This window comes from Schistosoma haematobium, chromosome 2, assembly GCF_000699445.3.
Source record: "Schistosoma haematobium chromosome 2, whole genome shotgun sequence".
In the NCBI taxonomy this organism is placed as follows: Eukaryota; Metazoa; Platyhelminthes; class Trematoda; order Strigeidida; family Schistosomatidae; genus Schistosoma; species Schistosoma haematobium.
This window is the reverse complement of record NC_067197.1, coordinates 11071322-11099015: the sequence shown is the minus strand read 5'-3', so window position 1 is coordinate 11099015 and position 27694 is coordinate 11071322. Positions and strand designations below refer to the sequence as shown.

Here is a 27694-nt window from a genome sequence, read left to right as displayed (position 1 = left end):
CTGTATTACCCCTTAATAATTCTTCTATACACATAACTAAACCTTCGCATTTATCTTTATCAACACGCGCCATACGTAGCAATTAACTGTTAATAACATGAATGAACTTACTTCAGAATAGAACTTCAAGAAAAAACATCTGTATGAAATTTTATAGTTAGCTTAAACTTAACATCATTTGAAAATAATAGTTTATATTCTGAGCATTTACTTTACTGTAGCTATTATTAGGATTCATTTACAACGTTAAAATAGAGATAAAAGTGGTATAGAATCTCTCAGTGGGGGTGAGAGATCATGGCGATCATACTATTGTTCTGAATGTTTATAGTTATATATATATATATATATATATATATATATATATATATATATAACATTATTAGGTGAATGGGTAGAATACATAAACTAAATGTAGCATTAATCAAGTTTTATTATTAATCACTTACCCAGTTTCACTGAAAATCCATTCTCATGAACATATTGCTCATAAACTACAGTTCCTTCAGTTTCAGTAAGATCCTCAAGAACAATGGACTATTGCAAATATTAAAAAATAAGACAATCAAAAATATATATAAACACCTATATATTGAAACAATACACTAAACAATTACTTCTTATTCACTATTCTATTCGGAATATTATGAATACAGTTCATTTCATCAGCATCACAAGTAAATAATATTATGTTACAAAATCAGTCAGTCAGAAAAGGCATGAAACTTGGTCCAAATGTGCATTAATCATAAACTGTCACACTTTAAATAAACACAAAAGAACAAAAAGGCTATGGAATTAGTGACTTGGCATTTTTAACTGAAACCTCACTAATAATTAGATTTTATTAATTTAAATTTTTTTATGCACAAAACTATTGCTTGAAAAAGAATGAGATTCGACAAAAAATGAAATACTTACTTTCAAAGTTTGAGGCAAAGGATAATGCATTTGAACGAACAAACTGTTATTAACCTGTTCTAAGGCATTTCCTAAAGGTTCATTTGGAGGTAAACGTGTTGGTACAAATGGGGTAGATCTAGCTTCTAATTCAATACCAGTCGGAAGTGGAATATTCCAGTCCTATAAACAAAAATTGTAATGTACAAAAAATATTTGAGACATTCAGCAATTGTAGGTGTCATGATAAGTGGATTCTAGGAACACTCTCATGAGCTTCCGTAAAAATACTGAGGAGAGATAACTTAACTGTAGAATGACAAAAAGTTTATGGGATTGTGATAAGCGATGGAAAAAGAAAGCAAAATGGAATGAAAAGGTAATGGTGACAAATAAAACTAAATTAAGTAAGATTTGGGCTGACAACTTGGCCACTATTAAAAATGATCTGAGGAAGAAAGGTCAAACTAGACAAATGGAAGAATGTGTGAGAAACTGATGAAGTCTTTCAGCTATTTATTTATTTATTTGAATACATAAATATTGGTACAAGAGGAAACCGAATACACATGTACCACACAACAAAATTGAGGTTGTGAAGATATAGAGAATGGCGGGTGAGTATAATAAAAGAAGAGCAACAATGAGCAGAAATTAATGTGAAAGTGAAATTAATAATAATAATAATAATAATAATAATAATAATAATAATAATAATAATAATGGGAGAAGCAGTTTGGTTAGGAAAAATACAAGAAAAGATTTTTTCAGTCAAAATTCTTTTCATTTATATGAAGTAAAATAAAACTAATGAAGTACTCCATCTGACTTCTATGCCGAACGATGTCTAATACCATTTACGGCCACTGTGTCGCAGCATCTCTAGGATCCCAACCACACAGACAGACAGACCAACAGAAATCAGTCCTGTACAGCTTTTATACCACAAAACCATGTCATACTGACCGCCTCTCCGCTTTTTCAAACCAGTCCCAACGTCGGCAAATAATGCGCGACATGGAATTTTGTGGGACGACATTCGTAAGACATGTCCAACCCACCGAAATCAGTTACAAGTCGATGTTTCAATATAGTGACACCAGATGAATTATCGACGCTCTGTCCGAACACATGATGCTGAACGTTTCACATTACAAACATGATTTTGCGATCGGATATCAGTAATCCTTCGGAGACAACGATGATCAAACACAGAGAGTCATCTAACATTCTCTGATTGAAGAAGTCAGGTCTCACAAGCATAGATCAAAACTCCCCTCATCAACACGTTGTAGATCCGACATTTTACTGCCAAACTAACATCACGAAAGCGCCAAAGATGGGCATTAGCTGCTCTGGCTTTCACCATACTTGAATTGATTTCATAACTCGTGCAAACATCAACACTTACACAGCCACCCAGATACACGAAATTTTCGACTACTTCTATCCACTCACTACCCATGGTGAGTACAGGATCAGGGTCCTGTCAGTCCTGTAAAAGCGTTTGGCACTTGGAATGTGAAAAGCACATACCATACATACGGACACTAATTGCCAAATGATTAAGTGCGGATTGCATGGCTTAGGTATCATCGCGAGTAAGATAGCATCATTCACATAATCAAGGTCCAAAATTTTTTCTCCAGGCATCAGATCCACACCACCATTACTTACATCCATCAGAGCTGATTCCAGAGCGTCATCGATAGCAAACCTCAAGAGGAATGGTGAGATTGGGCGACCCTGGCTAACCCCACTGCTCGAATGAAACAATGGAGAGAGGTGGTCGTATGCCTTCACTCTACTTGAGGTGTTTATATATAGGGCTTTTAAGATGTTAATAAACGTCTCAGGCACACCCTTCTTCATTAGAAAACAGTCTTGTCCAACCAATCGAAGGCGGTCCTAGTATCAAGAAACACTATGATTGTTGGTCTGTGATAAGTGTGACGGTGTTCTAACATTTGGCTGAGAATGAAGATAAGATCAATACATCTGCAACCAGAACTGAAACCACCCTGCTTCTCGCAAGTCAATCTTTCTCGAGTTTTGAACAATCTATAAAGTATGATGGAAAGCAATAGTTTCGACACAATCGGGAGTGGACTTATCATCGATAGTTGTTCCGTAAATGACGTGAACTATTTTTAAAGACAAGGACAACAATCGACTCATTCCACGATATTCGAACACTTTTCAACCACCTGACATTCCTAAACAATCCAGTCAGCTTCTTAGCAAGAAGGTCGCCGAAGGTAGTCATCTGAATCTGGTGATTTGTGGCACTTCAAGAGTTGGAGTTCCTCGCGGATCTCCTACTCGTTATAGGTGGAACAGTCATCACGCGCAATCGAGGGTAGAACAGTCTGATCGACGTTGACGGGACAGCAGACCAGTTGAACTGCCCCCCGAAAAACTCTGACCACCATCCAAGACGTCGATAGGTGTTAGTCATTTGCATCCCGTCATCTTCACAGATTGTTTTGCTCACGCCAGACTTCTTGCTGCTGGTAACTCGAATGACTTGAAAGAGCTCCCGGCAGTTACAAGAAGCAGCTTCAGCTCTCGATTCATTGGCACGCTCCAACCACCAGGCTTATCAGTTTTTACGGAAGCTTTGCCCAATGTCATTACGTAACATCCCTCGTTTGTAGTCAGAATCACGGTCACCCGGATTAAACCGACGGGCTTCAATGAGTGGTAAGGAGTCTGTAGAAACCCTGTGCTTGTAAGCGAAACGTTTCGCAAAGCCGCAAGCGACTTTATTCGCCATTCTCATGGAGTCATGCAATTGCTAGCCTTGAACCTAGCTCCGTTTGATATTTTGTCGCAACAGAAGCTGCAACCAATTTGCTGACACTGATTTGTTTAGGACGATGAATTTGTTGGCCACTGAAAAGTAAGGTGAGATTAACGCAAACAAGTGCATGATTAAGGTCCACATAGGTACACTGAAAGGGGTGGCAGTCTTGTACACAACCACACTGGCGGTAGTTGATCGCGATGTGATTAATTTGAGTATAAACTTGAGACGTAGATGGGGGACACCAGGTAGCACACCCGCAATGACTGTGCCGGAAGTTAGTGTTAGCCAGGAACAGGTTATACTCTGAGTAATGTTGCAATAGACAGTTACCGCTATCTGTTTCGGTAATATCTGTTTAATCTCCAGTTGCCAAATGCTGACAGCTTGAATAGAACTAAACTCTTGATGAAATACATAAGGTAATAACTAACTTTAAACAAATGAGAATAGCAAGATCTGTTAGGATAATTTTAGTGATTTTCAAGGTGTATGATTTAGTGTTGCCAAATAAATTAACTGCGGTATTAGACAGGCGTTAGAAGCCGGATGTAAGTGCATAAGACAAGTTATAATCCCTGATCGCGAAAATGTACAAGAAACAATATAAATTCATTTGTATTGACCACGAATAACTCACTCTCTAGAAACTTAGTTTTCATACTTATCCGCTTTATCAACGGAGCTCAAGATAAGTGCACCTGACAAAACCATGAAGCGCTCTGACTTGTTCATGGATGTATTAAGTAAATTAAAGAACACTTATCAATGTATAACTATTTTCATTTTGACCTAAAGATGGTAAAGGGTATCTTCAACCACTGTGTTGCGGTCACATTTATTATCGAAATCAGTTACCAAAAATACATAAACCGACTGAGGAACCTTTACCGGAATGCTATTGGTTAGATCAGAGCCCATGATAAACTATCAACAGTATGTCAACTGAAGTTCGTCGAAACTATCCAGTTATTATTATTATTATTATTATTATTATTATTATTATTATTATTATTATTATTATTATTAATGGCTTTATTCAGTATTATATTTTTGGTACGATATAGAATTCTCAGCACAAAGTATTTCAACAAGTTTCCTTATTTATTGAACGACCCTTGTGATAAACATCGGGTGGTCGCCAGTTAGATGTTAGCAGTTCAGGAATCGACATCCGATTAATGTATATTCTTTTCAATGCATATTTCCAGCAACCACGTTTCTGATTGGACTCCCGCAAATCTTACTTGTGTAGCACGTACTATTTTTGGGCGCCCAGTTATACCAGATTTCATGTGGATTCAATAAACAATAAATAAACCTTAATATAAGAATATATTGCATAAGTCACAAAAAGAAATGAATCAAACTTTATTATTTTCTTAACCTACCCTGACTTTCGTAAATAACTGGGATGTAATGGAGAACTGAGATTCACAAATAAATACATCACGTTCTTCAAGATTCTAAAAGGAAGAGAAAGCAAGTACACATTAAAAATAAAAATATTTAAAGACAGGTTAGAAAATACTACTGGTAGTGTAGTGGAGTGTAGTTTTAATTAAATGTTTAAATTATTTAACGATGCAAATCTCTACCATTTCAACATTCTTAAACATAAAAATTAAGAATCACTTTCACGGAAAATAAAACTGACTTCCATGTTTCGAAACCATATATATACCAAATTCACTTGGTATTGTTTGTTTAAATCTTCCTATTGATGTTCACTCAGAGTGAACACCAACTATGAGATACAGGTACATCTACTTGACGAGTTCCAAATAAGACGAAATGCGCGTCCTGGATTCCACTGCCAGTCACTATTCATCTTTGCACATGTATATACCAGTCAGTCATCCGCAATGGACTTACTTACTATTACTAAGTAGATATTTGTCGACCTAAATCATGAATAGGGCTAGCAAAAAAAACAAATACACATCCCACGGCAAATATACAAAACAGAAGTCCACTTTATTCCTCTTAGTTAAGTGATATGAAACAATGACTATCAAATGGAATGAAATTTGAATACTAGGAACATTTTCTAATGATATACTTAAAGAGGTAATTCTGTTTAATGTCAACAAATAATAAATAAATAAATTGAGCTTAAGTACATGTACAGAAAATACCAGCTAATAAATTTGCAGTGACCGAGATGATCGAAAGATATTCACTATGTCAACAGAGTAAGAGTGGTGGCTCAACAGTTAAGGAAACGAAAATTCAGCCATTGAGTTGTAGGTTAAGAACCAGCTCATCCTACTTCTCTATTCGGGTAGACGGTTAGTATCACCAGCTCCCATCACACTTGAAATCTGATTCATAGCCAAATATACAAATCTGTCTAAACGGTAACTGGGTTAGTAATAATACACTGATAGCAAGAATTTAGATTATTATTTATCAGATGTGTTTTTTTCGTTTTCCATTTCCTATTTCTTCATTATATTGTTAATCTATATGGCGGATTTATCACACCATCATTATCACAAATTAATCAGTCAGTCAGTCAGTAACAACGTAGAACTTCGTACGTACGTACATCAGTTCGAGTTGCCATACCACATTAGCACAGAGATGCCGTTGTCGATTCAAATCCCATAGTGTTAGAGGTAGTAGGGGTATTAGCAGTAATCGGAAAGATTAGGGTTTGGAGATGTTATTTAAAGAGTATAATCCAGTGAAATAAATTTGAGAAGAGAAAAAGAGACAATGAAGAATCAGGAGATTAGAATTTAGAAGAACACAAAGAGTGGATGCACCTGCGCCATTGAAAACGATTTTGAGCCATGTCATCCAGGGTCTCTAACCATCGGTTGCTATCAATTCGCGGTCCCCAACCAGGTAGTCTACACCTACCAGCATGACTCAGTCCAGTTGTCAGTGACTTCATGGACTTATGCCATGTTTTGGTCTGGTCACCCCTAGCTTTCTTCCAACCTACTCCTATACCACTGAACAACGCACGTCGAGGCAGTTGGTAGTTGGGCATACGTAACACGTGTCCCAGCCATCTCAACTGATGAAGTTTCACTACTTCATCAATGGATTTGCCATCTTTACCTAGTACCCGTTTCCAACTAATGGTCAAACTTGAACGTTTCTATTCATCAGAACGTTAAAAGACTAGAGAGATGTTTACAAGCCTCATCTATAAGTTGAAATTTATAGTTATTTTTAAGTACAACAGTGAATGATGCTTTGATATTTTCTTACAAACGACAAAGTTTATAATTGTTAACTAACTTTTGGCTTGTAACGAATGAATTGCGAAATATGCATCACAAGACAACGTCCCATTATTTGATTAATTTGAACTGTCTCACCAAGAGCTGTACGAAAAACTTCAGCGGCTAAAAGACGCCTTCGACGTGAAGGATGTGCTTCAGCTGGTCGTAAATACATAGACAGTCGAACATTGATTGTATAAGGATGGTCGACCTTCACAGACGATTCAATGTTATCACAACTGTTTTCCCTTTTCGATTGATCTTTATTAGGTATTTGTTCTTCGATTTTGGACAGCGAATGCTCTACCCGGCTAATACGTGTTATGCGACCAATATGGCATTGAGTAACATTGGGTCGCATCGGTTCAACATATACATAATCTCCAACATGATACGTTTGACCACGTGCTTCGAAATGCTTAAAGAAATATTTGATTACAAAATAATTATTTACTGAATTATGAGTGGAAAATTTTAATTTTTTTGCATAAGTACAAAGTAAACAGCTTAATCTTCGAAACCCCTCATGATGAAGTGCTGTAAAGGATTTCGAAAAACTAATTCAGATCACATAGATATAATACATTCTACGTTACAGATAAACAACAGTAATATAAAGATGCTACACAGAATGCAAAAAAAATGCAAAACTGACACCATAAATTGAGACTTAGTTTAAGTGTGAAAACTGTATAGACCCCGATTATCTATAATACTATTGGATAATACTGAAAAAGTAATCATAATAAAAGCATACTTTCAATTCGCATTCTCCATCTGAAAGTGGATTTAAAGTTTCTTCTCCGTTCTCATCATCATAAACTGGAAGTTTATGGTTTGCATTTTCTTCAGTAATATCACGTTCTAAGGCTGCTTCTGTATACGACAAGGCAGGACTGTACAAAACCACATGAGAAGGTAATACAGATCCAGACTCATTATTTGGTGAAGTTTGAGTTCCCGATCTCCGATGGCATAATTCATCCCTAAGACGAACCCAACGGTGAGCTAATTCAGCAGCATCTAATCGTTGTTGTTTAGTAGGGCAAGGATTTTTCACTTCCGCTGGTTGATCAGATCCTTCTCCGATTCGGGCTCTAGCCAATATCCCAAGCCAGTCTGACTGAAGACTATCAAGACGATGATAAGAACCTTCTGCCACTGCACGATGAAGCGCAGCCAAACGAGCTGCAGTCACTGAAGTAAGCATAGATTCAGTACCATCACCAGCTATTAATGAATCTACTAATCCTCGACCATCTGCATCGCAAGCCGTTAACATTGCATTATGAAGATTAGTCAGCAGACGACGTAAGCCAGTAGAAACATCAGGAGCAACACATGGAGGTATTGAAAGTGACTGCTGATGGGCAGACAATAATAATGATCGCTTGGCAAGACAAACCCGATGAAGTATCAGTGTATCCTAAATCACAGAAAAATTTAATAATGTATTACCAGTTTTAGAGATAGTAAAAAGTTGAATGAATGGCTAGGTAGGAAAATCAAGCTCACCGCATAAATCTGTGAATCAGGTTCATTAAATCTGCATGCGTTGTCAAACATCAGAAAAAGTTCACCAGCGAACTCTTCAAAATCCGTATATTTCATTTGAACCAGTTGTTTAGCCACACTTTGTAATTCTATGGGTTTCTTAATAAACTCATAATAAGTTGGAAGCTCATTTCTAGTTGGTAAACGCATAAACGGATTAGATAAAACTCTCCCGTTGATTTGATATTCACGAACTGCCTGAAAAAGCTCCAACATGACACGTTGTAAGAGTGAACAAGTTGGTTGACCAGATTGTTGATGATGAACAGCAGGAACAGTATTGACTAAACTAGCATGTGACTGAATATTTGAACCATCCAACTGTTGTGTTAAACTAAATTTAACGTAAATTTAAAAATTAAGTATGAAAGTTGGGATGAATTTATAGAGAATGAAAAAAAAATTTACAGAAATGATAATTCACCAATGAAGGAGACTGGTTAAATGACATAAACGCAAATTAATGAAGTGAATTCGTTAAAATGAGTGAATCAGTCTGTAGACTAAAGGTAAGGGAAGAATTACTGCCCTATTCTGTTACTCAATATTTATGTCACGTTGATTTCCTCTGAAATGAAACAGAAATATTCAGGTTTTTGTTACATGTAAAACATGAAATTTAAAAAACTGAGAAAATCAAGACATCTAAATAACAAGAATAATTTTACGCGGGTTTGAACAACGTTTTAAATCTTCGGATCACCCATACGGCATAAACTAGAAACAATACACAGTTAATGACAGCACAAAGAAGGTGGATTTACGACGCATGAAACATTAAGCTACTGTTTATTAGAATTTTTTATAATCCAAGCTCATTCGGAGAATCACACTAACAATTTAGTCAATCTTTAATGATGCTTATACAGAAATTATAATTTCATTAGATATGGAAGTGGGCTAAATTAAATGTTGGGACAAAATATAATTTTTGAATGAGGATTTCATTTTCACACATTAATTCCGCTGATGAAACCTTTTGCGATAATAATGAATCAGCAGCTCAAATCACCTGTGCATGTTGGTCTGTCAGCCACAAAGTGAGGGACATGATACAAATGTGTACAATATGTGAAAGGAGCTTTGAATACACTATTGATATAATAATTTCTCAGCGTCAGATAATATGCAAATATTATATCATTGTGATGACAGAGATTTGATAACGACCTAATGTCCTTGAGAAGAATAGAAACCGAGCTTTGGAACAACCTGTGAAGACTAACATTCCCTCTTTCACACAAACCATACTGTCGGCATAAAACAGGTTATAGATTGTTATTATTATTGTTATTATTATTATTATTATTATTATTATTATTATTAATAGCACTATTCAATATTATATTTTGGTACAATATATAATTCCCAGCACAAGCGTAGCAAGATTTTCTTGCATATTCACCACTAAGAAATCTTTTTTGATCCGCATGACTGGACAGTGGTTAGTTTGTAATAAGGCATCCTTTGTTTTATTGCATAACATGTCCACAATCAACACATTAAAATAACAGGCTACACGATTATCACCATCGTCTGTTTGTTGTTAGTAGTGACGATGCTGACATGCTTTCCTTCGCAAATTTATGATCTAATTGTTATTTGTCTGAATACAAGGAACAAGAACACAAGTATGTAATAGACTGTTTGTTTTTGATGTAACACAACTTTGACCTTAGAGATTTATACTGAAAAATACCTCCAACAATATTTTGATCCATATCAACTGCAAGAAGAGAAGTGAAACTCACGGTTCCGTAGTAAGTGAACTACGAGAAGTTATTGGTCGATTAACATTGCCATTATATGAGACAAAAGTCCTCAAGCGCTTTTTAACAATCGAATCCAAAAGCTTTGCATCATTATAAACTGACGAACCTTCTTCATTATAATTCCAAGCATTGTTAAACATCAATTGAAGATCAAGAACCATTTCATCGTGTGACGAGTACTGAGAAAGATATGCGGGAATAAAAGAGAAAATGAGAGAGATCTCTGTAAAATTAGAATACCTAATGTGAGATTTGATTATACGCTGAAAAATAAAATTTATAAATCGTCTCATAAAAATATTTAAATTTATCAGCATTTAACAGAGTTCTTAATATTGGTCAACTCTGAAGTCTACAAGGAGTAGAAAGGTATGTTGGAATTCGTCAGTCTGATATTTCACGTATATTAAGCAAAGAGAAGCGTTCTCGAATTGTTACGTTTGAAGAGATTACGAGTTCACATAAATCTGAGAATGGAACAAAGACTAAGAGACACAATGACCAAATAAGCTAACTGTATCGATGAATCCCAGAACAGCCAACAAGAGAGAGAAGTCTTCATTCAGAAGAGGGAAAATGTATTCCACAAGCAGGCAGAAGCACGAACAATAACAACTCAAGCGTATATATACAGCATAAAAATGTCCTTGAGGAACGGTACAAAATAGCATATTAAAAGAGACAACTAACCAATGATATTTAAGGTCCTCCCAAGTAAGAAATACAATATGAAGGTGAAAATGGGTGCTTTCGGAGCAAAAACAAGTCCAATTTTCAAAAATAAAATTAAAAGAATAAGACATTAACCAAGTGAGTTCTGGGGTTCTAGAACCCCCAACACAGATCATTCATTACAAATAGTGGTAGACTTAGAGAAGTAAATGACGGCATAGGACATAATATGCGATTTTTATGCTTCGGCTTATCTGAATTATACTCCGATTGCCTGCTAGCCATATAATGTATATACTTACCTGCTTAAGGGGTTCAGCACACCAGTTTAACACTTTTGGAACTATTTGTTCGCATAACCCTATACTTTTGCACAGACAATAAGAACTATATTTTGAGGGTTTTAGCAGAACAGTAAATACAATAGAGGAAATTCGAGTACAATGAAAATTCTCATATTGGCATTTATTAAAAAGAACGAATAGAGTAAAATTTCCTTTCCACTAGTTTTTCATTATGGCTATACATTGACATATACAGTCGTCCGATAATGAAAAGCACCACTAAAGACGAACTCCTTGAATTTTCTAAGTCTATGTGTATTTAGCAATTCGACTGCTCCTGTGAAGTCAGTTGTATATAGGGTGTAAAATTCAGCAACTCCATCACTATACAACGAAACACTATCCATCTTGGTTGAGCAAAGGACAGGTAAAAGTGGCTAAGAGTTCTATTATTGCTCACATGATGGGCACAGGACATCAAGGTGACATGAATAAAGCTTTTACCATTATTCACCAAATCCCATCAAATTTGCCGAATGGTTTAAGAGTTAGTCTTTTGTACATTGCTGAAGCTACCAAAATCCACATTCAAAAATCTAACATTTGCATTCAAAGGAAGTTTGTATAACCACTCTAGTTACCTTGCCCATCGATATAGGAGTGAGTTTAGCTAAACTTGGATTGATTACACCTTTTCAAAAATATTAAAACAATTTTCTTAGCTAGTTTCTTTTTGTAATTTTACATATTCTCAATATCCGTCTTTTTATTCTTACATAGCTACCACAATACTGACCTTTCATCAAAGTATTTTGCCAATATTTTTTAGATATTATATAATGTAGCAATTGTTTAATTGAACTTTTCGAGTAATTATTTTGATTATTATAATCTTCTGTCATCCAACTACCCAATATTTTACAATCAATATGACATTGCATTATCCAACTACTCGATTAGTGTCAACTCTGAACATGTGAGCCAATGTTTGAAAGTTGATTATGTGAAAATCACTGAGCTACCATCATTCAACACAGTGAACAGTTAATAAACGGAATTATCTATCAATAAACAAATGTAATATAATATAATTCTTATAAAAGCTTACTTTTCCTTCATCCATTTTATGTTTGATCATTGTTAAATCTATTGGATTAGAAATTACTTGGTAATAATCTGGATGTACATCCCTTGATGGTAAGCTTACAAATGTATCTCGAGGATAATGTCCATCGTTCTAATTAAACACAGGATCAAAGAGAAGAAAGTATTACAACTAGATAGTAGAAATTAATAGTTTGGAAAATATTAATAAATCAAACTATATAATACATGAAATTATGTCTGTAAGAAGAAAGCAAGAAACAACTTACTGCGCGAAAATAGTAAACAGTTTTGTATAAATTTTGCAGTCTTTTTAAAGTAGCCTCTTCTCCTGTAACTAATTGATGTCCAGATCGTCTAAGTGGAGTTTGATCATATTGTGGATAATTTATGCCTTCTGACAGTGTAGTTGATGATACAGTTAGATTATTTCCATTAGGACTGAATGGAACTGTATCTGGATTATCTGGTTTAATGTTCAACTACGAAATATGAATGAGAAAATAATCATACAAATTGTTAGCTTCTTTCACAGACATAAGACAGAGTTTAGTTAACATAATTATTATTATGGTTAAAATAATAATAACAGAACAACAAAAGCAAAAACTATTACGATAATTCATTAAGATCTACCATATTATACGTGCCAGGTTATTTTGTGATCTACTGTTCGTGTTAGATATTATTCAAATTAGTTAAGGTTTCCAGGGTTGGTATCAATGTAAAGTAATGCCAGTTAGAGAGGTTTATTTAGTGGGTTCAGTAATAAAAACGAGTAAACATTTAAAGTTCCTATAATCTCACTTGTGGAATGGGATATACTTGAATGTGTAAACATATTCAAGGCATTTTCAGAGAAGTAGGCATTGATGCAGCAAACAAAAGATGGGAGTGATTTTAATTCACAGACAGATTGTGATAAATAATTCTAGAGTGTGGAAAATTTACTGGTAAATTGATTCATATGAATAGAAGATTTAGAATGAGATTTTTTCACTAATGACAAAGAGTTATGGATGCTTTAACTAGGAGTAACAAACATTATCATAAGTGAACAACTTACTGCTATTTCTGAATTCTTAAGTTCTATACACTTTTTATGGGCAATCTCTTGCAAACGAATAGAATCCTGATGTATTGCACTTTGTTCAACATTATATTGTTGAGCATTGTTGAATACTATATCTAAATCCATGAGAACAGTATCTAATGAAGTGTATTCATATCTCTGAAAAAAAGTAGTTGAATATAAAATAAGATTGATGATCTATTTAATTCACATAAAATTAGGCGCAATTCGTAAAATATATCCAACATTAACCAATTAATCAATACAACTCGTCTAAAAAGAATACAGGATAATATTAATAATAATACAATCTCCACAAATCTCCCATATTAATAATAATCCAATGCTCAATAGTGACTAGTTCCAATATGTAACTCATGGAGTTCTAGTGAGGAGCCGTGATCAGTGGAGTTCAGCCTGTGTGTGACGTGAGACAGTTATCCACCGCAGGCAGTGGATAAGGGGTTGGGCAAGATCATAGATTGACTAATGCTCCACATTAACACTGTTGGATCACGAGCTCAGTAGTTTAGAGGTTAAGCATCCGTGCCCAAGACAAAAGGTATTGGTTTGATCCCCACGTCTGAAATCGTGGATGAGCACTTCTCAAGACTCCCATGCTGTCCAGCGCTTGCAGATTTCCAATGATGATCTAGCTAAGATCAGTTCATGATTTTAACTGTATAAATACTACAATCTCCATAAATCCCTCATAGTAATAATAGAAACAATTACCTTAATTTTCTTCTTAATACTCGAGAGGCATAATGGATTGGTAATCTCCTCATAGTAGTCAGGATATAATCTGAAACGAAAAACCGAAAACAAATGATTAAGTATGGTAAAAGATGATACGTGTGAATTTGAAGAACAATGTTATCTCCAAATACATATTACGCACACACCTTCTAGAAGGAAGTCGGAAAAATGGTGTTGACATTGGTTGACCATCTTCATTAAGAGCATCCAATACGACTTGTAAAAGTTTTTCTTGTAAGCGTCTATGGGCTCGTGAAGCACATGAATGTGGTAAATTAGTTCCACCTAGTTCACCAGTTGCACTTGTACTATACTGAGAATGCATGCTTGCTGGAGAAAGAGGTTCTCTTGATGGACTTCGTTTTATTGTATCTTCAGGATAGGGATTACGACGAGGGCGTCCACGTTTTCTTTTTATGGACATTGAAGCTACAGATGAACAGCTTTGAGATGTACCAGTTGCTCGAGTATCCTCATCATCCCCAGAAAGTTCAAAAGCTGCTTCAGTACATTCATCTATTTGGCTTGAACTGTCCGGAGGATCAGATAAGTCAGGCATTGAAGCAAACTGCTCCACAACCTCATGTGGTATGTAATTTAAACGAGATGCACGCCTTAAATTTAAAAAGAAAAATGATGCATACATTATTATGAGCTGAAAGCCTAAGTGGCACAAAAACGTATATTAAGACAAACGATGAAAACATATAGTTGGATATTGTTAGGAACAAACTCGAGATGTAAATGAAAGCTTTTACCCACTTACTTTCCACGCTCCCGGTTAGTTCGAACTGGAGGATGTTCTGCTTCACTACGTTTACCCTTCAAAATTCTGGCCAATGTTGCTGCATCCTGAAGAATAAATGTGACATTAGAAGTTGTAAGTATATTAATTATTAAACTAAACGAGGTCCTTTAGCTATAAGAATTGTTCATTTTAATGATACAATGAACCAAACTAGTTGGATTATGAGGTTCTTACTTGGTACATAATGACTGTGAAAGGAAAGCCAACAAAAACACAAATACGGGTAGTCCAAAACAAAATTATTAATTCTCAAACCAACCTGGTAGATAACTGACTTTGGTTCGTTAAAAGTTTTAGCATTCCGAGTTAACAGTAAAAAATCTCTTTCCAACTCATCCATGGAATTATATTTTCCAGACGAAATCCGTCTGGCAATCATTCTTAAGTCAATTGGCTCCTTGATAACAACGTAGTACACAGGATAAAGCTGAAATGGAGAAAAAGATTGATTAATTAAAGAATAACAGCATACAGTCCATATTTTAATTGTTCACATAGTTACAATAAAATCAAATATTTATACTACGTTGCGTAGTAAATGACTCTGCCCCCAAATGCCCTGGTATGACCGAGAGTGGGGAAAGTCCGCTCTCCCTCTCGAAATGCTCTCACATGGCCACACGTATACACCCTCTACCAGGGAAGTCCTACTCATTGCCTTCTCGTACCACTGGTGTTGTTTACGAAATTGAGAAGACGAAAAGCGGACGTTCGGCGCCTTAACCGGGTTGGTGAACATGGAGAGTCCACCTAAGAGAGTTGGAAAACCCTGATTCCAAACCAATAGTGCACATGGGCTCCAGTATCCTGAAGGAACAAATGGCGTATGAACGAATCGTTGGTCACCGGTTACCATGGGACTGCATCTCCTCACGATGCTCCACTGCCTTGTGGGTCAGACCTTTAGGTCAAAGGCTCAGGGTGTGGCCCCCTAAGAAAACCACCTGCTTCGGTCTGGGCACCCGGGCAGTATCACAGCCTACACACACACAAATATGGTGTGGCGCATATATATTTGGTGCCCTCTTGAACTAAAGTTTATGTGTTGAAATAAATAAATAAATGACTCTACGCCAGTCAGTCAGCTACAACGTAGGACCAGGCACATACATCCAAGTTGCCACACCTCATTAGCACAAGATGAACACCAAATTCATAGAAGTAGTTGATTCGATGGTGGTAATACATAAAAGAAAAATTGCATATAATGATATAGTACAGGAACAAAGAATTAGTTGGTAGAAAGATATAAAGCAATTTTAATCTCATAGTTTAATGGAAAACAGAGTGTCTACACCGACGCCATTGTGATCGATTCTGAGACATATCACCCAAAGTCTCCAACCATTGGTTACGATAGTTACGCGGACCCCAACCAAGCAGTCTGCATCTACCTACAACGTTAAGACTAGAAGTTAGTGATTTCAAGGACTAATGCCCTAACTTTCTTCAACGACTCTATGAGAAGTGCTTATATCATAACCAATATACGATGTCCAGGGTTACTGGTTTGCATCTGTTTTGAAAGAAAAGAGTACAATCATTTCATCAGGTGAACAAAAGTAGGAGACATAAACTAACACAGACTTTTTATTCTGAACAAGACATAGATAAATCACATTAAAGACCTTAACTGTCATCTGAATACACACACAACGACCTGATAGCTAATAAATAATGAATGTATATTTCAGTTTTACTAAATGTTACTACCAGTTAGTTGCACAACAAAAAGATTATTCAATTAAAATCAGTTAAGCCACCTTTCATAAATTAATCAAACAAGAATAAATCAACAAACAACCAACCTCTCTAGATGGTAGATGAGTAAATGTTGGGGCTAATGGACGATCATTTTCGCCTACATATTTTGCAATAGAAGCAAATAATAGTTCATATGGATTATCCAACTGTGTTGAACTTGGTTGACTAGATGTTAAATTGATAGTGCTAACTTCTGATGGAGCAATACGTGAATCATCTGAAGCTGCGATTGACAAAGTTTCAGCCTTAAGAATTTAATTGGTAAAAAAAGATGATAAAAATATTTAGAAAGGATGATACTACTATTACTTTATTCAGCAATGTTTGATGAACGCAACTGTAAAGGAAGATATTCTAGATCAAACTACGGAAATACTCAAGAAGAAAAAGACAAAAATACCTCATTTATGACACTCTATTTTAAAGATAGAGAGATATGGAGATTATTCTATGTCTGACAATTTTTACTACGTCTGTTTTCACTAATTTATTGTATGCTGCTGACAGACTCAATTTCAGAGATTTTCAATTTGAATATGAATAAATTGAAGACAGATATTTCCGATGGTAATATCAACTGACCAAACACTTAAGAAGACAGAGTTAGAAGCCTAGCCTACAAGAGCTTGGTACGTGTTTCGTCATATAAAGGTTAAATAACGACATTTTTTGTCCCATTATTGTACCCTTTATGGATGAGGCTAACTGGGATGTCAATTGCCTGTGTCAAGTGTACATGTGAACGAAGAGTTAGAGTATTTTTTAAAAAGGAAGGTTTTATGCAATCCTCTACATTTTCTAGTTATTAACACCTTTAATAGCATTTGTAAGTAATATATTTAAGGTTGAACTTTATATTTTGAGATAAATCAAGCACTAAGTGGATGATTTATGATAATAAAATAATAAATTTGCGACATAATTAGGGCTGTTTTGATTGTATTAAATATCTTACAGCTTTTTTCTGCGCTGCTTACTTTTGTTAATTTAATCGGGTCATTTATTTATTCTCTGAAGCATAGACTTGCACTACGTAGTAAAAGATTACAAATTCGATTTCCTACCCACTGAAATATTACAAATATGCTAGTTACTGTTAATGATAGATGTGAATTTTTCAACTTTGAATTTCACCACATCATAAGCGCCGACCTTCACTATAAAGCTTAGACATTACCAATCATGAAGTTAAAGGCGTCTCGTAACTCTATTAGTTTGTCGTTTAAAATTACAGAAATAATGACGTAATTATCATAGGACTAAAACTAGATATCAGATAAATATATGAAGTGTTTGATCAAATAAATTAGAAGATACGACAGAACATTATACGAAGGAAAAACTGTATGACAACCAATTTTATACGGTAAGATCAGTTATTTTATATAGCATCCCGTACAATCAAAATAAAAACTATATATATAGCAAAGGATCAACAGACCTCTTCTTCATCTCGTTCTTCGGTAACGAATGGACGCCTGCGAGTTGCACGCCTATCAGTAACTAAAACAGAATAATAAAAACACTGAGCAACTATATGCATAAAAACAGTAAGATGATGATAAAGTGTTCGAAAGGTAAAAATTAATCATTCTTTTTTGTTCTAAAATATCCTACTAAAAACTGTAATAGTTTAAGAACGTACCGCTACTGCTTGTTGAACTTGTAGTGGAATCAGTACTCTTGGTAGTTATTGATTGAAGAACCTGACGCTCGTGGCCAAAAACATCTTGTAATTCAACAGCTTTGGCGAACTCAGTTGTTGAGGCTGGATAGAATGCTTTTGTATTGGCTACTATTAAATTAACGTCCGTAGCCATTTGATCAACGCTTTCATACTCACATGCCTTAATTTTTGCTTGAATACGAGCTAAATCCATAGGTTCTCTTACTGCTTCATAATAATCTGGATTTGACCTATATGGGAGGGTTTTAATTGTCAAGTTTAAAGAAAGTGTCTTGTTAAAAGGAGATGATTAGGAATCATAAAAATAGTGTATTAGTTTATATTAGTTTGAAATAATGAGAAAAAGTAAATACACGAAAGCAAAAAAGTTGTTAATTCCAAGTCATCGCACCAGCTTAAGTTGCAACACCATCTCACCATAAGATGAATTAGTAGAAGTACCAATGATAACAAGAGTAAATACAGAGAATATTATTTGAGGAATTAGTTAGCGAAACGAAAGGTATAAAATAAACTTAAAACTGGAGATCAGAAGGAATATAAAGTGTAGTTTGATTCTGAGCTATCTGGTATCGATTCACAACAAGGCTCAGGTCAATTTTCAATAAGTTTACAGACAGGTAGGACATCTTATTTCGGCTATTCCTATGCTTCTTGCAGGAGAAAATACCAAAAGTAAAACAATACTTAGCTTCTGGGTTTTCATTTAGGTGTCAGCAGATATGTACTCAAACCAGAGCATAATCATAAATAAAGCGATAAAAAATGCAACAAACCCCCACTCATATCTTGTAATATTGACCAAGTGTCAGACATTTGATTGAAATGGGCAACCGCAAAACTAAACAAAAATTTTAACTATATTTGACACTTCTACCGACCAGGAACAAATAGTTGCTCGATCACTATTATCAGTTAATCAAGTTAAAATTTAACATAAAATCCCCCAAGTTTTTCTCATTCCACACAGATTGTCTAAATATGAAGTAGATTTGCAGGTGATTTCAATTACAGAATGTCAATATTACCAAACATAGGTTTAAGGCTGTTGATAGAACTCGTCTGTGTTTCCTGATATCAATTAGCTGATGTACAAGGAAACACAGAAGCATTTAGCAACTTTTTAGTTACTGTCCGATAACTCAAGAAGACACGGGACAAGAGACCACTGAAACATACATGTGAACGTTTTATTCCGTCAATCATAATAAAACGTGAGTCACCTCAACTTTTTATAACACACTAGCGCTATGAGATGAAATTAACAAGATGAGTAGGATAGGAGTCGAAATAATAATAGTATTAATAGTAGTAATAAAGACCAAAGATTCGTGTTTTAGTTGGAAAAGAAGGAATGAGGAAGAGGTAAGAGGAAATATTAGGGCTCGAAACATAAGGATGAATACAATTGTTCTACTAAAACCGATTTGAAGTCTAACACATAACGTCTACGACTACTGATCATAGATGCATTCATCTCTCTTCCTTTAGATCTTCAATTGTGAAGTCCTTTTATGTACTTCTTACTCAATGAATTCATCCTTTCTCCCTTATTCACATCATCTATACAGTGTTTTATATTAATACCACTGAGACTACAAATGTCAAGACAGTTCTACTGTATGGGGCAGAAACCTGGAGAACTACGAAAGCCATCATCCAGAAGATACAGGTGTTTATTAACAGCTGTCTACGTAAAATACATCGGATCCGTTGGCCGACCACTATTAGCAACAACGTACTGTGGGAGAGAACAAACCAGATCCCAGTGGAGGAAGAAATCAGGAAGAAGCGCTGGAAGTCGATAGGACACACATTGAGGAAAGCACCCAACTGCGTCACAAGACAAGCCCTCACATGGAATCTCTAAGGCCAAAGGAAAAGAAGAAGACCAAAGAACACATTACGCAGGGAAATGGAAATAGACATGAGAAAAATGAACAAGAATTGGATGGGACTAGAAAAGAAGGCCCAGGACAGAGTGGGTTGGAGAATGCTGGTCGGTGACCTATGCTCCATTGGGAGTAACAGGCGTAAGTAAGTAAGTAAGTAACTGAGACTTACTAATTTTGCTAATATAGGATTTGTCTTGATACTTGTTGTGCTAATTTGGGGTACCAACAGAAGCCGACGAACGTATTTGCGAGGTTCTATGTTGCATAAAACTGACTGGCTAGTTGCAGTTATCGCGTGAACATTAAGCAGGTGATTTGCATGTACTAATATGATTCAGCTAAACAATCAATGGTTTCATAGAGTAGTGTTTTGTACCTGTTTGATCACCTTTATTTTTCTTCAAACTTACTCCTATATTTATGCTGTCGGTTCCCTTTACGAATTCGAATAAAGCCAGGATCACAATTGAGGCAGAATGAAATGAATTCAGCATATTTAGTGGCTTTTCTTCAGTTGCTTACCACCATATATATATATATATATATATATATATATATATGGATCGCGTGACCATTATACAAGTTGTGAAGAGTTTACATAAGATTCAGGTTACTTGAAAGTGGATATAAAAGACTTAGAGCAATGAGATTGTAATTTTCTAGAATTAGAAACCGAAGGGTTACGTAATAACTACACAAAATTTGAAGAGTTCGCATAAGTTCAGAAAACTGCTCCTAAATGACCCAGAATTGTGTGTCGATGTAGATGACGGCGAGGCACGAGTAAAACATATCCCAGACACCTTATTAGATGTAGATCTATAACTTAATCAACCGATTTGTCAATATTTACCAAGTACCCTACGTCTGACCTCACTGGTGCTACTACGCGATACCGATGAAATCACACAAATCAACCGTAAAATCCTCAAAATCCCAAAGACAAGTAATTAACACTTAGGTGCTTTTTGAGTTTCTTAAAAGTAACAACATACATCTACGGTTACAATAAATGCAGCATCGGTAAATGTGAGCTAAGATTTGGGTTGAAATACGATGTTAGGTGAGTTATTAGTGTAGTTCGCAAGGGTGTGAGGCTGGTGTTATAAAGTTTCGGATCGACACCCGCCAGTAATGAGAAAAAGAAATAATCTCAGATTTTTGCGAACTGAAATAAGATGAATAAAACCCTTCAACAAAACTTTGTTCAAACTGATCAAGATGACAACTACTATGGCATTTTGTCAGAGATTTACAATCACTACTAATAATTCCCTAGAATCGGTGACCAATTTCGGTCGGGAGTCAGAAACATTTTACAATTATCGTGATTAAACCTCATATATTAGAAGTTCTGCAAGACTTTGCAAATAACATCATTTATAATATAATCAAACTTGACCAAGTAACACTGAGTCTAGCTCATGTGACAGAAAAACCTTATAATGAAAAATAATTTACCTTCTTGTCGGTAGACGCATAAATGTTTCAGATAATGAGCCATCCTCCCCACGATATGCCCGAATTCGATCAAACAGTTCTTGACACAAATCCAACTAGAGTAGTAAAAGTATCAAATACAGACATGTATACATTAAGAAGAATAAGTAAAAAATACCAACTTTAGAAGTGAACATTTCAGTCTCATTCATAACGAATTATAACGGACCTATATTCTCCTTCAATTTGATGTTGATACACAGTAAAGAAGACCTCCAGAAGCAGGTGTTCGTTGAAACGAGACATGTTATTTAGATGATAGCAGGTGATCAACTTTTTGAAAGCCTATCTTTGACATACAGTATTTCAAAACTCTAGCTGAATAGAACTGGAATATGCCGATATGTTACGACTTCACAGTTGGGGTCCTACAGCTAATGCAACTCAATAACTTGAGACGCTATTAATATGATTTAAAATGGAATTCAAAAGCATTCCTGATATTGTTTTTTATCACCCTCTTAATAAAAGTGACAAGCGTTTCTTTAACTATATCATTTTTGCCCCCAAATGCCCTGGTATGGCCGAGAGTGGGGAAAGACATAAAATATGGCACAACCAGGTACCAGAAATCGTATGTGCCACACGATATTTTTGTGGGATGGAGTACTTCTTTGAAATCCAAACCGAGATAGGTAAGTTCCAAGAAGGGCTGCACACTCAACTCCTATAGGTGGATTCTCTGTTCCTCAATCCAATTAAAGCACCCTAAATTCGCTTTCTGTCCTCTGATTCCCATAAACAATATCGTCGCAGTGTGAAGGAGTTGTGTAGGACCTCAATCCTCTACTGGCTGTAATTATCTGTGCTTGGAAGTGTTCGTTTGATAAGATTCATATTCCCGTGGTGAATTTTCAATGAGAATAGCTAAAATGCACTTTTCCAAACGAGAAAAAAAATTCGCTAAAAACTTGGACATGATGGGCCCCTTATAATCATAGCCCTATATTCTTGGACCTTAGCTGAAACACTTTACTCTTACGGCAAAAAATGCTCCACACACTCAGGGAGTTGCTCTGGTGCTGTCCAAAGAAGCGCAGAATACACTTATTGGGTGGGAATCTTATGGATAAAGAACCAATAAAACATCCTTCAAAACAAAGGAGGAAATCACAATGAATGTTGTCGTGTTATGCACCCACAAATGGTAGCAATAAAGATTATAAAGCTCAGCTTTATAAGAGGCTTCAGTTGATTGTAGAGAAGTACTTAGTAAAGGACCCGATCATCCTGATGAGAGACCTAAACACCAAGGTCAGAGTGGACAATATCGGGTATGATCAAATCATGAGACGACATGGACTGGAACAAAAGAACGAGAATGGTGAGAAGTTTGCAAAATTATGCGCATTCAATACAATGGTTATAGGCGGCATTATAATCACCCACAAACCCATTCACGAATCTACATGGGTTTCACTGGATCACATTACAGAGAACCAGACTAATGACAGACGTGACAGCAGAGAGAGGAGATGACACGGATTCACATCACCTGAAGCTAAATGAGAACTGTGTACAACTGGTAAAACAGGATTACAAAAGTTCAATACAGCCTTCCTTCGAAATACTGACAGACTCAATCAATTCAAGACAGCTCTCAACAACAAGTTTCAAGCCTCGAAAGATTTACTCAAAGAAGATGAAACTACTATGGAGAACGATTGAAAAGCTATCACAGAAGTAGTAACTTCAATGTGCCACGAGGAGCAGGACTGCAACAAGCTTTATCATAAGGAATGGATCTATATCAAAATTCTAGACAGGATTCAAGTATGGAAGAACAAGACAACAACCAACAACAGCCAAACAAGAACAAAGAAAGTTAAGGCACAAGCTCAATAAACTGAAGCAAACAAACTAGTGAAGTGGAACATTAGAGCTGACAAGCAGAGATACGAAGAAGACCTAGCAACAAAAGTGTAAAAGGCCACAAGTGAAGATGTTAAGGAAAAATAGTAAACCAGAGAAACCAGTGAAGAACAAAGAAGGCAAGCCAATCACCGACATTCAAGGACAGAGCAAAAGATGGGTGGAACACTTTGGGGAACTCTTCAACAGGCCAGCTCCATTGAATTCATCGGACATCGAAGCAGCACACACAGACATTCCTATAGTTTTCACTAAATCAATGATCGAATTGAGGATGGACATCATACAAATCAAAAGCGGGAAAGCAACAGGACCTGACAACAAACCAGATGAAGCACTGAAGTCAGATATAAAAGTAACTGCAAAGATGCTCCATATTCTACTCAAGATTTGGAAGGAAGAACAAGTGCCGACAGATTAGAGAGGAGGACACCTCATCAAGATACCAGAGAAAAGAGATCTGAGCAAGTGTGAGAACTACAGAAGCATCACACCAGATATTTTATTTGAACACATAAATATTGATAGAAGGGGGTACCAGATATATATACATATATATACACATATAGAGAGAGAGGCATCACACCATTATCGGTACCAGGAAGACTTTTCAAGAGTGCTGCTGAACCGGATGAAAGATTCAATAGACCCCCAACTTCGAGATCAGTAAGCTGGATTCCGTAAGGACCGATCGTGCATAAACCAGATCGCCACACTACGGATTATCGACGAACAATCAAGTGAACGGAACTCGTCACTGTACATCACCCTCCTTGACTATAAGGCGTTTGACGTTGTGGATAAGAGAACCTTATGGAACGCTCTTCGACACTATGATGTACCTAAGAAAATCGTCTGCATCACATGGAATTAATACGACAGACTACGTTGCGAAGTCGTGCATAGAGGACAGCTGACAGACGCATTCCAGGTGAGGACTGGAGTCAGACAAAGATGTCTACTCTCCCTTCCTCTTCCTTCTGGTGGTCGACTGGATTATGAAGACCTCGACATGAGGGAAAACACGGCATACAACGGACACCTCAGAACCAATTAGACGATTTAGACTTCGCAGATGACCTATCCCTCCCATCGCATACACACGAACAAATGCAGATAAAGACAGCCAGTGTAGCAGCAGTCTCTGCATCAGTAGGCCTCAAAATACACAAGGGGAAAACCAAGGACCTTAGATACAACACGGAGAACACCAACCCAATCGCTCTTGATGGCGAAACTCTGGAGGATGTAGAATCCTTCACATACCTGGGAAGCATCATCGATGAACAAGGAGGTTCAGGTGCAGACGTAAAGGCGAGGATTGGCAAAGCAAGGGCCGCATCCCTACAATTGAAGAACATATGGAACTCAAAACAACTTTCAACCAATATCAAAGTGAGAATCTTCAGTACGAATGTCAAGGCAGTTCTACTGTACGGAGCTGAAACTTGGAGAACTATTACAACTACCATCAAGAAGGTACAAGTAATTATAAATAGTTGTCTACGCAAGATACTCAACACCCATTGGCCGGATACCATCAACAACAGCCTTCTGTGTGAGAGAACAAACCAGCTTACAACGGAAGAGGGAATTAGGAAAAGGCGATGGAAATGGATAGGACATACATTACGCAAATCGTCAAATTGCATCACGAGGCAAGCCCTAACTTGGAATCCTGAAAGGAAGCGGAAAAGAGGAAGGCCAAACACATTACTTCGAGAAATATAAGCAGATATGAAAAGTATAAATAGGAACTAGAAGGAGCTGGAAAGGACTTCCTAGGACAGGGTTGGATGGAGAATGCTGGTGAGCGGCCTATGCTCCTTCACGAGGAGTAACAGGCGTAAGTATGGATAGAGCATACGTCGTGAAAATCATCAAGCTGAATAAAAAAACAGGCGCTAAATTGGAATCCCGAAAGAGAACGGAAAATAGGAAGGCCAAAGGACACAGCCAAGAACTGGGGGCAAACATCAAAAGGAGGAACACCAAATGGAAAAGATTGCGCAGGACAGAGTTCGATGGGAAACGCTGGTGGGCGGTTTATGGTCCTCTAAGAGGGGTAACAGATGTAAGTCGGTAAGAAGTGAATATGAGGTAGCATAACTTATGCTAACTAATGACCACAATGGAAAGGGCAAAAGATTACAAAAATCACAACGATTCAAAACAAACAACCATATATATGTCCCTTAATACATTATTACCTGCGAAGCATTAGCCAGACGACATCGTTTACGAGTTGTTACACTGCTCGATTGAGACTCATCTCCCGACACTCCAGTTACCGAATCAGTAGGAGATTCCGGGTTGTTGCGCTTCGGCATCCGCTGTGTATCTGCAAAAGAAACAACTTGGGACTCAATACTACCTAAAACAACTAATTATGTAGCCATGGTCACAACATTAATGAATATATACTCAGACCGACCAAGTCCAATTCAGGTTACATAATAATACGCAGTCAATGCATTGGTGGTTAAGCAACGGCAGAGTGAATCTTAGTCAAACGACAAAAAAACTTCCTAAAACTCCACAAACTTGAGTACATTACAACAGACTACCGGCTACACCACAAGTGATAGAAGTATTAAAATAACGAAAAGTATGACGCAAAATTTGATTTACAGCTAGTTTGTTTGACGCGCAAAAACACACTATTTAGCTAAATGGACTTAAAACTTCGACCCGAAACCACGGGATCTGCTATCGTAAATCCGATTGATTCGTCCATAAATTACAGTCTCGTCGATTTTCCTTACCCACAAGATTCAGCGCCTATAAGTGAAAGGTCTAGTTCACGAACCTTGATATATGCAGCGCAATTACGTCGGAAGTAGCGGGACAAATGAACAAAGCGCTTCGAGAAAGATGACATTCACTTTAAATGTCCTCAAGAGTGCAATGTCTAGCACTGTCTGTCATTTTTCCACTCATTTAGTAGACGAATGATGCAAATAAGAGAATGGTTTTCATCGAGTATTATCTTGTGGAGATATGCATGACAAGCTTATTTTGTAAATAGCTTTTGATGCTATTTGTATTTATTCTGTTAGTTTTTCATAGCCTGTACATGTACTATTAAGTGTATGACCTTGAACACACTTCCATCGTGTTATACTCAAAGCATGACACACGCTGTTACCTACTAACAAATACACTGCTATACACATACCTCTTACTGGAATCTTCAATCATCTCTAATTGTGTATTCTGGTACCAAACTCAACCGGAACACGCACAAACCTGCTGAATTAAGCAACATCTCTCATTTTCGTTGTTCAGTTGACCTATATGATGTTTCTGAGATCTGTATTTATTTCACTATCATATATTCGCGCGCTATTGATGATCTATGTCGAAATGATTGGAGGCCTACTCAAGTTAGACGTGAATGGTGTGACGAACCAACTAACGTCGAAGTCACACCTCGTGGTCAGCACCTTACGTGGACTACCCCCATTGACGTATCAAGGTACTATAGATGCTTTGAAGACTGTACAACACAGAGGACGTTATTACAGAAATATATTAGTTAAAGTAGATACAAGCGAAGGTAAGACCACTGCCGCATGGGCCAGTCCATGGCATACGATTAACTGATGTGCGTTGGTTGTCCATGACCTTGGCAGGGAGCAATGATCTGTTCGGCATTCAATGATCCAACTTCCGGATGATTTGGCGAGGGCTCAGTGACATTTCATTGGCCTTACAATGTATTAGTCTTCGTTGAGTGATATTTTTTTCGGACTTTGTTTAGAGGTGTAAACGGTTTTTTAATACCTGTTTATATCGGATTTTTAGCTACAGCACCATGGACATTTCACGCTTTTGTGTTTAACGTTTTTCGCTTTTGAACCATCAGTATCTCTTGATCTCTATATCGATTTTTCGTTTTTTCTCCGAGCCTTAAGAAACTTTCACTATTGCTCGCCTCGTGAATTTATTTGGTAATTTTAAATGTCCAGAGAAAACGTATTTGTGGCAGACCTACAAGTTTCTT

General features: G+C 36.5%; 1 protein-coding gene across 1 annotated transcript in view; it reads right to left on the bottom strand.

Moving 5' to 3' along the window:
* The window catches only part of PBRM1 (Protein polybromo-1), a 38164-nt gene extending 11495 nt beyond the window's left edge, over positions 1–26669 (bottom strand). Inside the window, exons 1-20 of the mRNA XM_012942185.2 lie at positions 26498–26669; positions 25899–26029; positions 21778–21872; positions 18380–18651; positions 18176–18237; positions 16779–16979; positions 15230–15397; positions 14929–15014; positions 14309–14776; positions 14139–14208; positions 13398–13562; positions 12601–12813; positions 12336–12464; positions 10251–10450; positions 8461–8833; positions 7703–8371; positions 6962–7363; positions 5098–5172; positions 922–1083; positions 450–537 (exon numbers count right to left, since the gene is read on the bottom strand). Coding sequence (XP_012797639.2) covers positions 450–537; positions 922–1083; positions 5098–5172; positions 6962–7363; positions 7703–8371; positions 8461–8833; positions 10251–10450; positions 12336–12464; positions 12601–12813; positions 13398–13562; positions 14139–14208; positions 14309–14776; positions 14929–15014; positions 15230–15397; positions 16779–16979; positions 18176–18237; positions 18380–18651; positions 21778–21872; positions 25899–26018 — 4018 coding nt within the window. The 5' untranslated portion in view covers positions 26019–26029; positions 26498–26669. The remainder of the gene's footprint in view (positions 1–449; positions 538–921; positions 1084–5097; positions 5173–6961; positions 7364–7702; positions 8372–8460; positions 8834–10250; positions 10451–12335; positions 12465–12600; positions 12814–13397; positions 13563–14138; positions 14209–14308; positions 14777–14928; positions 15015–15229; positions 15398–16778; positions 16980–18175; positions 18238–18379; positions 18652–21777; positions 21873–25898; positions 26030–26497) is intronic.
* Between the last annotated feature and the right edge of the window lie 1025 nt (positions 26670–27694).